The sequence below is a fragment of the Sciurus carolinensis genome, chromosome 6, assembly GCF_902686445.1.
Source record: "Sciurus carolinensis chromosome 6, mSciCar1.2, whole genome shotgun sequence".
Taxonomy (NCBI): Eukaryota; Metazoa; Chordata; class Mammalia; order Rodentia; family Sciuridae; genus Sciurus; species Sciurus carolinensis.
The window spans coordinates 57,386,581-57,400,121 of NC_062218.1; the positions used below are offsets into that span (position 1 = coordinate 57,386,581).

The following is a 13,541-nucleotide window of genomic DNA, read 5'->3' on the forward strand; positions in this document are numbered from 1 at the left end:
TTTCCATTGCATGATGGGATCTAGAGGCACAACTGCAGTCCGCATTTCGGGTCAGGCAGTATGTTGGATGCCTAAGTCACTTACTTCCCTGGCTGACCCCTCCCTTCGCTCTCCGTCGCGGAGGCGCCGGCCAGCCTGGAAGGTCCCTTGGAGGCGGGACCTCCAAAAGCCTAGACACTGAGCCGGGAAAGGAACGGGAGGCTACCCATCCACCAGGAGCAGAGTCTAGGCTCCTCGGTTCCTTTCCGCCCAGGAGGGGATGCAGCTCCCGGAAAGTAAGGCTGCCGCGGCTACGACTGTATTTATTATATGTCCTAGAGACTCGAGGCCATCTCTGCCTTCACGCCTGCTCAGGCTCTGGTCGCTCCTCCTCCTGAACCGCCCATCCCATTTGGGGATGAGAAGGATGGGGGTGCAGATCCCTGACCTGGAGCGGAACTTGAGAGCTGCCGGGTTCACCGCTGATTGCTGAATATTCTGGGGACGGACGTCCGATCGTTTTGCCCCCCGTGTAGTGTGCGAGGTGGTGGTAGGTTTGCTAGAATAGTCTTGAAGGTCTCTTCTACTTCTGACGTCTGTTTCAAAAACCTGGCATCGTCAGAGACAGTTACCTGCTTTTAAAAGGAGGTGATTGTCAGTCTTTTTTCAGTGTAGAGACCTACCATAAAAAGTCCGCATCCTTTATTTCGACCTGCCAATTGTGTTTACTTGAGTATATTTTTTTCATCAGTATACTGTTTGGAAACTTTAAAATTTAATCGGGAACTGTTTAGGGATACGAGGTAAACACTTTATTTTTTGGTATGTGGGAGTGTTTTACTTTGTAGTTTGTGTGTGCCTCCAAACCACAAAATAGTACAGTACACCTTCCAATATATGGATTTGTAGGCTTAAAAATTCCCTAGCTAATATAAAGATACGGAATTAACTATTTCGTAGAAGCATTAAAGAATTGTGGAAGTTGAACACCAAGAAATTTTCTAATAACGTGTTCAACTAAGGAAGACAGTAATAGAAATGATATGCAGTAAATTAGTTGTCCAGAGTGATAAGTCTGAATTCATTGTTTTCTTTTTTCTTTCTTTTTTTTTTTTTTAATTTGGACATGAACTGTAATTTGAAGTGAAAAAAAATTCAATTTTCAGCATAAAATTGCTCAAATAGGATGTATTGTTTTTCTTTATGATAAAGGTAGGTGCACAAATATGTGGTTTTTCATTTAATATTCACTGAGTTCATGTGAAAAACTTTTTATAGCAACACAAATAGATTATTTGATACAGGCACTAAATATAAAACTTATTTTAGCATTTTGATCTCCTACCTTTACTACATTAAATTTCACTAGTTCTTGTACCTTAAGGTTATTATGTTGATTATATCTGTATAAAATGACTACTACAATTCTGTATTTACAGTTCTTAAAAAAATTTTTTTTGACTTGAGGTGTTTTTTCTCCCTTGCCCAGGTGAATTATACTTTAATGTACTACAGGTTGTAAACTACGGATGGAAACTATTAAAGTTTATAATGTCAAAAACTTTCCTTAGACCAAAGGTATCTTCCACAAAGGTATGAAACACTAAAATAGCCATTTAATAATTGCCTAAAAAGAATTACAAATTTTTTATATATGTTCTTAATGATTTAAGATTGCTATCAAAGTAATGGTGCCCAGTATCTGTTGTAATTAATGATCTAAATAGTTAATAATAAGTTGTGAAACTCTATACTAATACCACAAACTTAATTTTGAAAAAGTTTTTAGAATCCCAGTCACAAGAAAAAGGCTGAAAACTTTTGAATGATGGAAGGGAAAGATAAATGAGTGGTATTTGATATTACCACTTAACCACGGGCTCTGCCTCATGTGACTCTGTGTGTAAGTTCTTGGCAAGATAGTTTGGGTGTGATGGGGGTCAGACAGCATCATGTTCATGCAAGGTAGCTATTTCCCTAGTGGTGGTTCTAATTATTTTCTGATCGGAAGTAAATGAGGCTGCTATTTCTCTTTCTCTCTCTCTCTTTTTTTTTTCCAAATCGCTGGGAGTCCACATTTGTATAAGAAATAAAACTATAAAATGTATAAGTAATCAATCAGAATTGCCATAAAAGGTTTTATTATAACAAAGAATATTTACACTTACATATAGAGGCAAACTATAGTATATATAAAGGTAAAACTATAGTTATCAGAGACCGTCTTTTGACAAGGAGGAAATGTGGTGGGTAACTGATTTAAATTTTTTTCCAGTGGTCTTTCTTTACCCTGCCGTTAATATCCCTAACCCTAAACCCTCTGTCTTAAAAGAAGAGTGAAGTGTAGGGGGTGTAGCTCAGTGGTAGAAGGGTTGCCTAGCATATATGATTCCCTGGGTTCAATTCCCAGCACCTCCAAAAAATAAAAATTAAAAAATAGAATGAAGGGTGACTTAGCATTCATAAAATACTAGTAAGCACCAAATTGCTTCTCCTCTGAGCTTACTTTTACTTCCAGCTTCTGTTTCTTTTTCTTCTGGGGAGGAGCATCTAGCAGATAGTTCAAAGTGTAGCTGAGTATTCTTAAAGGAAAATCTCTTGTTCCTTCTTGTTGACCAGGTAGGAAATCCAAAAACCAGGTGTTAAGATTTTTTTTTTTTTTAATTTATATCAGAGTGTTAAGAATGTTCATTTAAAATTTTTCTAATTATCAGAAAAACCTTTTTAATTCTCCAGATTACTTTTAGGTGAAAACTTTTCAATTTTGCATCTTTATATGCACTTAACAAGGATTTTAAGCCAGTCATGGTGGCACATTTTTGTAATCCCAGTGATTTGGGAGGCCGAGGCAGGAAGATCACAAGTTCTAGGTCAGGTTCAGCAATGTAGGAAGGCCCACTCTCAAATTTAAAAGTAAAATGCCAGGGATGTGACTCAGTGATTAAGCACCCCTGGGTTTAATCTTCGGTACCAAAAAAAAATTTTTTTTTTAAAGAAAAGGAAATTATGGAGGGAAATGTAGAGAGGTCAGCAGTTTCTATAGACTGGAAGAACATGAAATAGAACTTCCTGATTTTCCTGCTCTGTTATCCCAATACTCTTTTTTTTCATGAGTATTTCTGTCTTACAAATCTCATCCTCCCTGGAAAGCCTGTCTCACTTGTAAAAATATTAGTTGCTTCATGCACTGAATGAAAATATATTGCTATTATAATTACAAATTATAGTATTAAGATTCTTTACCTTTATTTTTACAAAGTCTTAAAGCTGATATTTTATGTATTTAATGGCCAAGGCACAAGTGTTATTCTTACTGCTATATCTAGTTAAAATAATATTTATTTTGTTCTGATTTAAAAAAAAAATTTTTTTTTTAGTTGTCAATGGACCTTTATTTTACTTATTTATATGTGGTGCTGAGAATGAAGCCCGGTGCTTCACACATGCTAGGCAAGCACTTTACCACTGAGCCACAACCCCAGCCCTCTGCTTTTTTTAATAGGTCATTTTAATATTTATGTTTCAGTCATACCAAGAACAATTATCCTATTCTTTATCCTGGAAAGTTTAAAATTAATAAAAAGAAATAAGTTTATATTTTTACTGTTTTACATGGCAGTCATCCATTACCATGATCATATAGACAAGTATGCATTTGCCCATATTATAAAGTAGAAAAGTAACTAGTAACACAGCCAACTTTATATAAAAAGCTAATTTAGATTTTTAAATGTTATGAATGTTTTTTCTATTATTTCTATTAATGTAACAGCAAGTTTTATGTAAAAATAATTTGAAATTTTTATTTTAAATGTTAAATGTATATACATTTTCTTTTTAGAGTAGTTCAATTATATAAAGAATAACTTGAAAAAAATATAATAATGGTTACATAGTTTTGTGGGGGTTATTTGTTTGTGTGTTTGTTTTTTCCAGGTAACAGACTGGGTAGACCCATCATTTGATGATTTTTCAGAGAATACAGCTGTCTCTACTGCCACATCTTTAGGTGTGAATAACTCGAGTCATAGAAGAAAAAATGTCCCTCCTGCATTAGAAAGTAGCAGATTTCCAGCTAGAAAAAGAGGAAAGCTATCTTCCGCAGAACAGATTTTTGGTCTAGAAAACTCAAAAGAATATCAGTCTGAAAATGAACCATGGGTTGATAAATATAAACCAGAAACTCAGGTACTAAATAGCATACAAAGATGTCTACATAATTTAATTTCAGGGTGGATGGGAAGAAGAGGAATGTCCATTTTCAGATTTTTACTCATAAGAAATTTTCTAAGTGAATAAGGAAAAAACAAATTTCTAGATTATTTTTAATGTTCTAAGACTCAGATTTTATCAATAGTAGTACTCCATCTATTCCCTTCAGTAAATGTATTTCTGGATTTTAAAAAGTTTTATGATTGCAAATTTATTCAAAATTATACAGTGATATCTACATAAAGATAGTTTTTCCAGAATAATCTAAAAATTCAAGTGTAGTCAAAAGAGTCTATTACAATATAGCATGTTACTGTTCTATAATTTTTTTCACTAAAAATGTTTAATAGGTGCTGATATACCAAAAATCATTGAGTTAATAAAAATTTTTAACTGAAATTTTTATCTTAGCATGAGCTTGCTGTGCATAAAAAGAAAATCGAAGAAGTTGAAACCTGGTTAAAAGCTAAAGTGTTGGAAAGACAATCAAAACAGGTAATTGAGAAATGTGTATTAAAATATTTTCACATCAAGACTGAGGCAGGAAGATCACAAGTTCAAGACCAGTCTTTGGCAACTTAGCAAGACCCTACCACAAAATAAAAAGAAAGGAGGACTGGGCATGTAGCACAGCACTAAAACTCCCCTCTGTTCAATCTCCCATGCCAAAAAGGTGGGGGGATTAACATCAAATGTTTCTGTGACTTAACAATAAGTCATAGTCTTTTGCCTGTCTCTCTGCATGCCTGTAATCCAAGAGACTTAGGAGACTGAGACAGGAGGATTGCAAGTTTCAGGCCAGTCTCAGTAACTTAGCGAGGCCCTAAACAACTTACCGAGATCCCGTCTGAAAATAATAAGGACTGGAGATGTGCCTCAGTGGTTAAGCACCGTTGGTTCAATCCTGGGATCAAAAAAAAAAAAACCCCAAAAACAGAAGAAGTTAGTCTTTTATAACTTCAGATAACCTCCAATAGAAAGTTTCTTGACTTTACTCTGTTCAACCTCACTGACTCAGATACATAGTGTTTTCTCCTTGATTTGTACCACTTTTTCCTTCTAAAATTCTATCATCAGCATAAGGCACAATTAGCAGATTGGAGTTCTAGTATCTTTAGCACAACAGGTTGTCTCATTGAAGTAACAGGCAAAGTACATACTAATTTTTGTCCTAAATATAACCTGAAACAGTCATCATTCATTTTAGACTGATGGTTTTTGTTTCACTTCCTAATTCTACAATTATGCTCAGCCTGGCAAGGTACAATATTCTCTCCTTCTCTCAGTCTCTTTTTCAACTTTGTGACTCTTCAGACATAAAGGAAAATAGAAGTACTCATATATCCATAATATACCCACCATTTTCTCCTATAAGCATTTTATAGTAAATTATTATGAATATTGTGACATTTTGATCAGACTTACAGATACTTCAGTGTGCCTCTCTTTAAGAAGTTTCCTAATTAACTACATGTACCATTATTGTGTTTAACAAGATTAACCACAATGCCCAAATGTTATCTAATAATCAGTTCATATTCACATTTCTCCACTTGTTCCTGTAATGTCTTCCAGTTTGTTTCAACTAGGATCTAATCAAGGACCACACATTGCTTTTGATTATTACATGCCTTTGGCTTATTTTATTTTATTTCTTATATTTATTTTCTCTTTTTCTCTAAGATATTGACTTAATTGAAGAGACCCAGGGTCATGCAAGGTTGCACATACCTATAATCCATCTTCTTAGGAAGTGAGGTAGGGAGATTACAAGGTTGAGGCCAGCCTTAACAACTTAGCAAGACTTTGCCTTAAAATGAAAAATAAAAATGGCTGGCGGAGTATCTCAGTAAAATGCCCCTGGGTTCAATCCCAGTACTGTAAAATAAAAAAATAAAAAAGGGAGAATGAGGCCTGTTGGCTAATGGAGGTCTCACATTCTGGATTTGTCAGGTTGTTTCTTTCTGATGATGGTGAACTTGTTCTATTCTGTGTTGGCATTTCCTGTGACCTAAATTTTTTTTTTTTTTTTTTTAGTACCAGGATTGAACCCAGGGACACCCATGGAGTCACATCCCCAGCCCTTTTTATATTTCTAATTTAGAGGCAGGGTCTTGCTAAGTTGCTTAGAACCTCACTAAGTTGCTGAGGCTGGCTTTGAACTCATGATTCTCTTAACCTCAGCCTCCCAAGTCCCTGGGATTGTAGTCATGTGTCCTTGCACCTGGCTTAGCATCCATTTCAATCCTTACCTGAATCATTCATTTAATTAGGGTTTTGAATGGTTGTTTTCTGATAATTCTGTTATTTCTAGAATTATTAGTAGGCATTTTTCTTTTTTCTTTTTTTTTGTCTTAATTTTTTTTTAGTTGTTGATGGACTTTATTTTTTTGTTTTACATGAGGTGCTGAGAATCGAACCCATTGCCTCACACATGCTAGGCAAGTGCTCTACCACTGAGCCACAACCCCAGCCCAGTAGGCATTTTTCTGTAAAAGAAAACTTTGCCATCACTAGCTCAAGTTATTTAGTTACTTTGAAGTACAGTTTCAACTAGAAAGAAAGGCAAAGTAAATTCTTGATCTTTTCCTTTTTTTTTTTTTTTTTTTTTGGTACTGGGGATTGAACTCAGGGGCACTTAACCACTGAGCCATGTCTCTAGCCCTATTTTGTATTTTATTTAGAGACAGGGTCTCAGTGAGTTGCTTAGCACCTCATTTTTGTTAAGACTGGCTTTGAACTCACGATCCTCCTGTCTCAGCCTCCTGAGCTGCTGGGATTACAGGCATGCACCACCACACCCTGCTCCTTTAATTTTTTTAATAGATTTTATTATTTTTTTCAAGAGCAATTTTAGATTCATAGCAAAACTGAGCAGAAGAGAGAGAGATTTCCCACATACCCTCTGCCCCCAAATGTGCATAACCACCCCCATAATCGACATCCCCACCAGATTGGTACATTTGTTAATGTTGAATTTATATTGATGTGTCACTGACAGCCAAAGTCCATTGTTTGCATTCCCTTTAAATTTTCAACCTTGAGATAAAGGAGTTGCTTTGATAGGAACAGATCCCTCTTTCTTGAGTCAGACACCTTTCTATCTGGCATGTGGATCTAACCCTATAGTTTAGGATAAGATAATGTATTTGAGATGGATTTTCAGTGTCAGCCTTTGATATAGAAATCTCACTCATCTCTCTTAAGTACAGATTCTTAGGTAGTTACTCTGATGTATCTCTTATATCAAAGGTTTTTCTCATTGATTTCTTTTTGGTCAGCCCCTAGTTAATAGTTTATATTTTTCATTGTCCACTGTGTTTTCTCACTGAGTAATATTGTTTTAGTGTGAACATTATCATGTCTTAAGTTTTGGAAGGTGTTACTATTATTCTGCCATTTGGACAAACTTAGGTGTATACATATAGAATTATTGGGGAAAGTATTTTCTCTAGTTTTAAAAGCCCCCCCACCAAGATGTTGGATTTTAACCAATCATAAACATTTTACAAATGTTTCAATGATATTAGTAATTAAAAGGCATTTTTTTTTGGAAAAAAGTTTGGTAGCTGCACTTGCTGGCACATGCAAGTTTGAGGCCAGCCTCTGCAAGTTAGAGAGACTGTCTCAAAATAAAAAATAAGCTAGACATGGTGATGCACACCTGTAATCCCCACAGCTTGGAGGTTGAGGTGGGAAGATGACAAGTTCAGAGCCAGTCCCAGCAACTTAGTAAGGTCCTAAGCAATGTAGTGAGACCCTATCTCAAAATAAAAAGGACAGGGAATGCAGCTCAGTGGTAAAAGTATCCGTCTGGCTTTGAACTTTCAATCTTCCTGCCTCAGCCTCCTGAGTCACTGGGATCACAGATATGCACCACAACCCCCATTCGTTATAGTGTTTTACTTAAGATGAACTGGGAGTGGTGGCACATTCCTGTAATCCAGTGACTTGGGAGCCTGAGGTAGGAGGATTGCAAGTTCTAGGTCTAGCAAGGCCTTAAGCAGCATAGTAAGACCCTGTCTCAAAATAAAGAATAAAAAGGGCTGGGGATGTAACTCAGTGGTTATGAACCCCTGGGTTCAATCCCAGTACCAGAAGAGGTGACCTTCTAGATATATTACTGGCTGCAAAACATCTGTCATGTGACTCTTAACTACTGTGTCATAAAACACTTAGCTGTATACTTGAAAAACAATGTCTATCTTCAAATGCATGGGCTTCCTTTTTTTTTTTTTTTTTTTTTTTTAACTGCTCTGCTTCAAAGTATAGCCATTTCTCATTATTTGAGGTAGTTACAGTCTGTAAAGTTCATTCATTAGTAAATACTAAACTGCTGTTCCTAAGAAAATTACAGAATTGGGTGGCTGCAAACTTTTGGTTACATTTTTATCAACCCATCAGTTTTATATGTGTTTGAGTTTAAAGATACCTTAGTTTGTTTCATTAACATTGAACTCATGGCCAGTAACCATATAACTCATGTACTGCCATTTTAAAAAGTGAGACTAGCTCTCTTCTGGATTTAAGTACACAGACCCTTACCTACACCAGATAATAAAGGTGAACAAATGAGCAAGGATTTTAGTCCATCATTGCATATAGGAAATTTTTCCTCTCATACTTTTTTCACTTTAACTTTTTCATCAAATTTACTGTATAAAGCCAAGTGCTATGGCACACAACTATAATCCCAGTGACTAGGGAGATTAGAGCAGGAGGATTCTAAGTTCAAGATCAGCCTTAGCAATTTACCAAGGTCTTAAACAACTTAACAAGACCCTGTTTCAATATAAAAAATAAAAAGGACTGGGGATAAAAAGCTCAGTGGTTTAATCCCTAGTACCAAAAAATAAATAAATTTTACTATGTGAGTTAATGATATCAGGACCCACAATTTCTATATCACTGGGGTTTGAATCCAGGGGCATTTTACACTGCTCTGCATTCCCAGCCCTTTTTTGCAGGGGAAGGGGTGGTGGGTGGACAGAGTCTCTAAATTGCTGAAGCTGTTCTCAAACTTGCATCATCTTCCAAGTTACTGTGATTACAGGTGTGTGCCACCATGCCCTGCTAAATGTGCTTCTTATTGTACATTTTTAAAAAGAAGCTAATATCCAAACAAAGTCTTCTCATAATAATATTAAATTATGTTCTGTGACAGACTTATGCATTAAGATTGATTTTTATGATTTCAGGGAATCTCTAAAAGTCATTATTTCAGGCTTTACCTCCTTAATTTAGCCAAAGTTTGGTGTTTTTAATTTGGTTACAAAGCAGTCCTTGAGAAGGATGTAATGTAAGAATTGAGGTATTTTCAGAAGAGGGGCTTATTTTTTTATTTTGGGGCAGGAGAGCACTAGGGATTGAATTCAGGGGTACTTGACCACTGAGTCACATCCCCAGCCCTATTTTATATTTGATTTAGAGAAAGGGTCTTGCCGAGTTGTTTAGGGCCTTTCTAAGTTGCTGAGGATGACTTTGAACTCATGATCCTTCTATTTCAGCCTCCTGAGCTGCTGGGATTACAGGCATGCACCAGTATGCCTGGCAGAAGTGGGGAGAGTTATTATTCAGGGTAAATAATATTTAGAAAGAAAATTCAAAATCAGTATTGTAGCATTCTAGTGATTTGGATTTTTTGCTTTTTTCTCTTCGTTTTGGTTTTTCCTTTTCTTTTTGTGGTGCTAGGAATCAAACCCAGGGCTTCATGCATGCTGGGCAATTAAATTACTCTACCATTCAACTGCACCCTGGCCTTCATGATTTTGGTTTTTGTTTGTTTGTTTGTTTGTTTTTTGGTACTGGGGATTAAACCCAGGGTTTCTTCACCACTAAGCCACATCCCCAACCCTTTTTAATATTTTATTTAGAGACAGGGTCTTGCTAAGTTGCTTAGGACCTCGCAGAGTTGCTGAGGCTGGCTTTGAACTCACGATCTTCCTGTCTCAGCCTCCCAAGCCTCTAAGATTGCAGGCGTGCACCACATGATTTTGACTTTTAACTAATGTTTGTATTTGCTTTTAGGGTGGATCTATTTTATTAATAACAGGTCCTCCTGGATGTGGAAAGACAACAACTATAAAAATACTATCAAAGGAACATGGTATTCAAGTTCAAGAGTGGATTAATCCAGTTTTACCAGACTTCCAAAAGGATGATTTGAAGGACATATTTAATTTTGGTAAGGTTTGTTGTGAAGACATTGGACTAGCAGGGGAAATTTGTGCTTAATGGAGCTTTCAGGTGAAGCTAAATAAATGTACTTTGCTCATGTTTTCCAGTTTCCAGGGGAAGTAATCTCAGGAGTAGAAAGGAAAGGTGCTCTTAGGAGAGAATGGTATTCTTTGAGGATTAAATCTTAACTGTTTTGTTAGGTAACAAGCTCTTGTGTTTTAAATATTTATGGAGGTTCTACAGTATAAGATCTTTTCATTTGTTTAAATGCAAATCAAGCTTTAAGATCTGTGAGCAAGAACTGCAGTCATTTTTCATGCATATATGATTTTGTCAGGATAAATCCAACTACTATGCATAACTGTAAAGCTCTTAATATATATACACATATATGTAGATAAGTGTGTGTGTGTGTGTGTGTGTGTGTGTGTGTGTATAATCTGTTAGTCAGGCCTGTAATCCCAGCAACTCAGGAAGGCTGAGGCAGGAGGATTGCAAGTTTGAGACCAGGCTCAGCAATTTAGTGAGATCCTGTCTCAAATAAAGAGAGATGGAAATGGGGTTCAACGGTTAAATGCCCCTGAGTTCAACCCCAATACCAAAAAAGAAAGATGTGTTAAAGGAACTTGCCTCCTGATAAGATAGCTTAGATCAGTAAATACCTGTGAGACTCAGATTAGATCAATATATAAGGCAAACACAGTCTTTGAATTTTGAAGGAGGCCTTAAGGCAAACATCAAAAAATAATCATTGTAATAGTTTAAAGCTATTTTGTATTATAACTTCACACGTATACTCTTTTTTTTGGTACCAGAGATTGAACCCAGGGGCACTTATCCACTAAGCCACATCCCCAGCCCTTAGTTTTTATTTTGAGAGGGTCTTGCTAAGTTGCTTAGGGCCTCGCTAAGTTGCTGAGGCTGGCTTTGAACTTCCATTCTTCTGCCTCAGCTTCCCTGGCAGCTGGGATAACAGGCATATGCCACTGCACCTGGTGAGCACTATCATTTTAATCTTTTATAGTTTTGCTCATACTATAAAAGGCTAAACTGGGGGTAGCCATAATCAAGACATAAAAGGGGGACTGGGGCTGTGGCTCAGTGGTAGAGCGCTTGCCTAGCACACCCGAAGCACTGGGTTTGATTCCCAACACCACATTAAAAAAAAAAAAAATTAAATAAACAAAGGTATTGTGTTCATCTACAACTAAAAATATTTTTTAAAGAAGATTTAAAAAAAAAAAAAAAGAACTAAAAGGGGTCGTGCTGGGGTTTTGGCTCAGTGGTGGAGCAGTTGCCTAGCATATGTGAGGCACTGGGTTCTATTCTCAGCACCACATAAATATAAAGGCTCATCCACAACTAAAACACACACACACACACACACACACACACACAGAAGTTAAAGGGTTTAAAAAGACATTTTTATTTTAATCTGAAGTATTCCTCAAAAATCTCTTCTCTAGGCTCTTTTTAAATATGTTGTATGCATACCGTATCTTTGGCAAATACACCTTTATGTTGCAAGTATCCCATACACCTGGAATTTTTGCTGCTTTTCAAATTACTTTTGACAGTCTAATAAAACTTTATTTAAAGTCTTCTATATGAAACTTATCTTTAGAGTCATGTTGTCTGTAAGTTAACTAATCAGCCACTCTGCTTTTGTTGTTAAACCTTTATTATCAAAGATAATTATAGTCTTGCATTCATTTGAAGAGTCTTCATTGTGTCATCCAAAGTCAGAGATATTTTTATGAATTGTATGAATTTTATACTGACAGCTATTTGCCAAAGTCAGTTAATCCCATGTTACATCATTGATACAGAAAATTTCCTGTTGTCCATGTTGACCCTTATCTTTTGGAATGAATATGCTATTTTAAATGGCAACAATATCGCAGCATTGGAGACTGTTTCATTATAAAAGAATCTTAACGTATTGTGAGCTACATCATATAAATGGAAATGAATTTATATATGTTTATAATATTAATGTACAATTTGTTGAAAATTAAAGTGGTAAATGTGTTTTCTTTCAGAATCAAACTTCCATTTATTTCCATATCAATCTCAGATAGCAGTGTTCAGAGAGTTTCTACTAAGAGCAACAAAGTATAACAAATTACAAATGCTTGGAGATGATCTGAGAACTGATAAGAAGATAATTCTGGTTGAAGTAAGGATACCTTTTAAGACCCTGTCATAGCTATTTAGTAAACAATTGTGAGATATATCTTATGTATTAACATTAACTCCCTACATAGTGTCAATAGTAGTAACTTTGTGGTTGCCAAAACCTGGTCTTTTTCAGTAAACTTAAATAAAATAGCTGTAGGTTAACAATAGAGTAGCTTTGTAGACTTTAAGAATGTAATGACAAGTATAGAAAAACAAAGGAAATATTTGGAAAATTATTTCTCACAGTACTGTAACTACTAAAGTGACATTGAGAACTTTGATCTGAAAATTGAGGTTTCCATTGGTGTATTTTACTATTTAGGTTAGTAGCTGTTTTATGTTTCTCATAATTTATTTAAAAGTTATGGTTAAAATACACTGAATAAATAAAATTCCTTCTTATCTTGGTAAATATAAATCTGGGGCTGGGGATATAGCTTAGTTGGTAGAGTGCTTGCCTTACAAGCACAAGGCCCTGGGTTCAATCCCCAGCCCCGCAAAAAAATAAATATATATATATATATATATATATATGTAAATCTGAAAATAAGTATGCAGTAGAATACAACTAAACTAATACTGGTCCTGTATTTTTAATAGGATCTACCTAACCAGTTTTATCGAGATTCTCACAGTTTACATGAAGTTCTAAGGTAACCATTAATGAAACACAGTATTCCAAAAGTTCCTGTTATGGATTGGGATTGTTGTTTAATGGATGTAGCGCTCAACTGGTGTGTATAAGAGATGCCCTGGGTTCAACCCACAGCACTAAAGGAGGGGGGTGGGTGATCAAGTAAGTAAAACTCCGCCTTACATGTCAACAGTACAACATTGTTGTTTTTTGTTATTTTAGGAAGTATGTACAGATTGGCCGCTGTCCTCTTACATTTATAATCTCTGACAGTGTCAGTGGAGATAATAATCATAGGTTACTCTTTCCTAAAGAAATTCAAGAAGAGTGTTCTATCGCAAACATTAGGTGAGAAATA

General features: G+C 35.8%; 1 protein-coding gene and 1 non-coding gene across 4 annotated transcripts in view; both read left to right on the top strand.

Annotated features, from left to right (window-relative positions):
• Positions 1-152: 152 nt before the first annotated feature.
• Rad17 (RAD17 checkpoint clamp loader component) overlaps positions 153-13,541 on the top strand; it is a 37,800-nt gene continuing 24,411 nt past the window's right edge. For 2 of the 3 annotated variants that reach the window (XM_047555568.1, XM_047555570.1), the window contains exons 1-8: positions 153-275; positions 1,469-1,572; positions 3,916-4,167; positions 4,603-4,686; positions 10,219-10,375; positions 12,411-12,547; positions 13,150-13,202; positions 13,406-13,531. In XM_047555568.1, the coding sequence (XP_047411524.1) occupies positions 260-275; positions 1,469-1,572; positions 3,916-4,167; positions 4,603-4,686; positions 10,219-10,375; positions 12,411-12,547; positions 13,150-13,202; positions 13,406-13,531 (929 nt within the window). In that variant the 5' untranslated portion in view covers positions 153-259. Of the gene's footprint in view, positions 276-415; positions 783-1,468; positions 1,573-3,915; positions 4,168-4,602; positions 4,687-10,218; positions 10,376-12,410; positions 12,548-13,149; positions 13,203-13,405; positions 13,532-13,541 lie in introns of those variants that run through there. The other variant, XM_047555569.1, reaches the window with a different exon arrangement.
• Trnav-uac (transfer RNA valine (anticodon UAC)) lies at positions 12,974-13,048 on the top strand. The gene has a single exon. It is a non-coding gene; the product is annotated as a tRNA-Val (tRNA).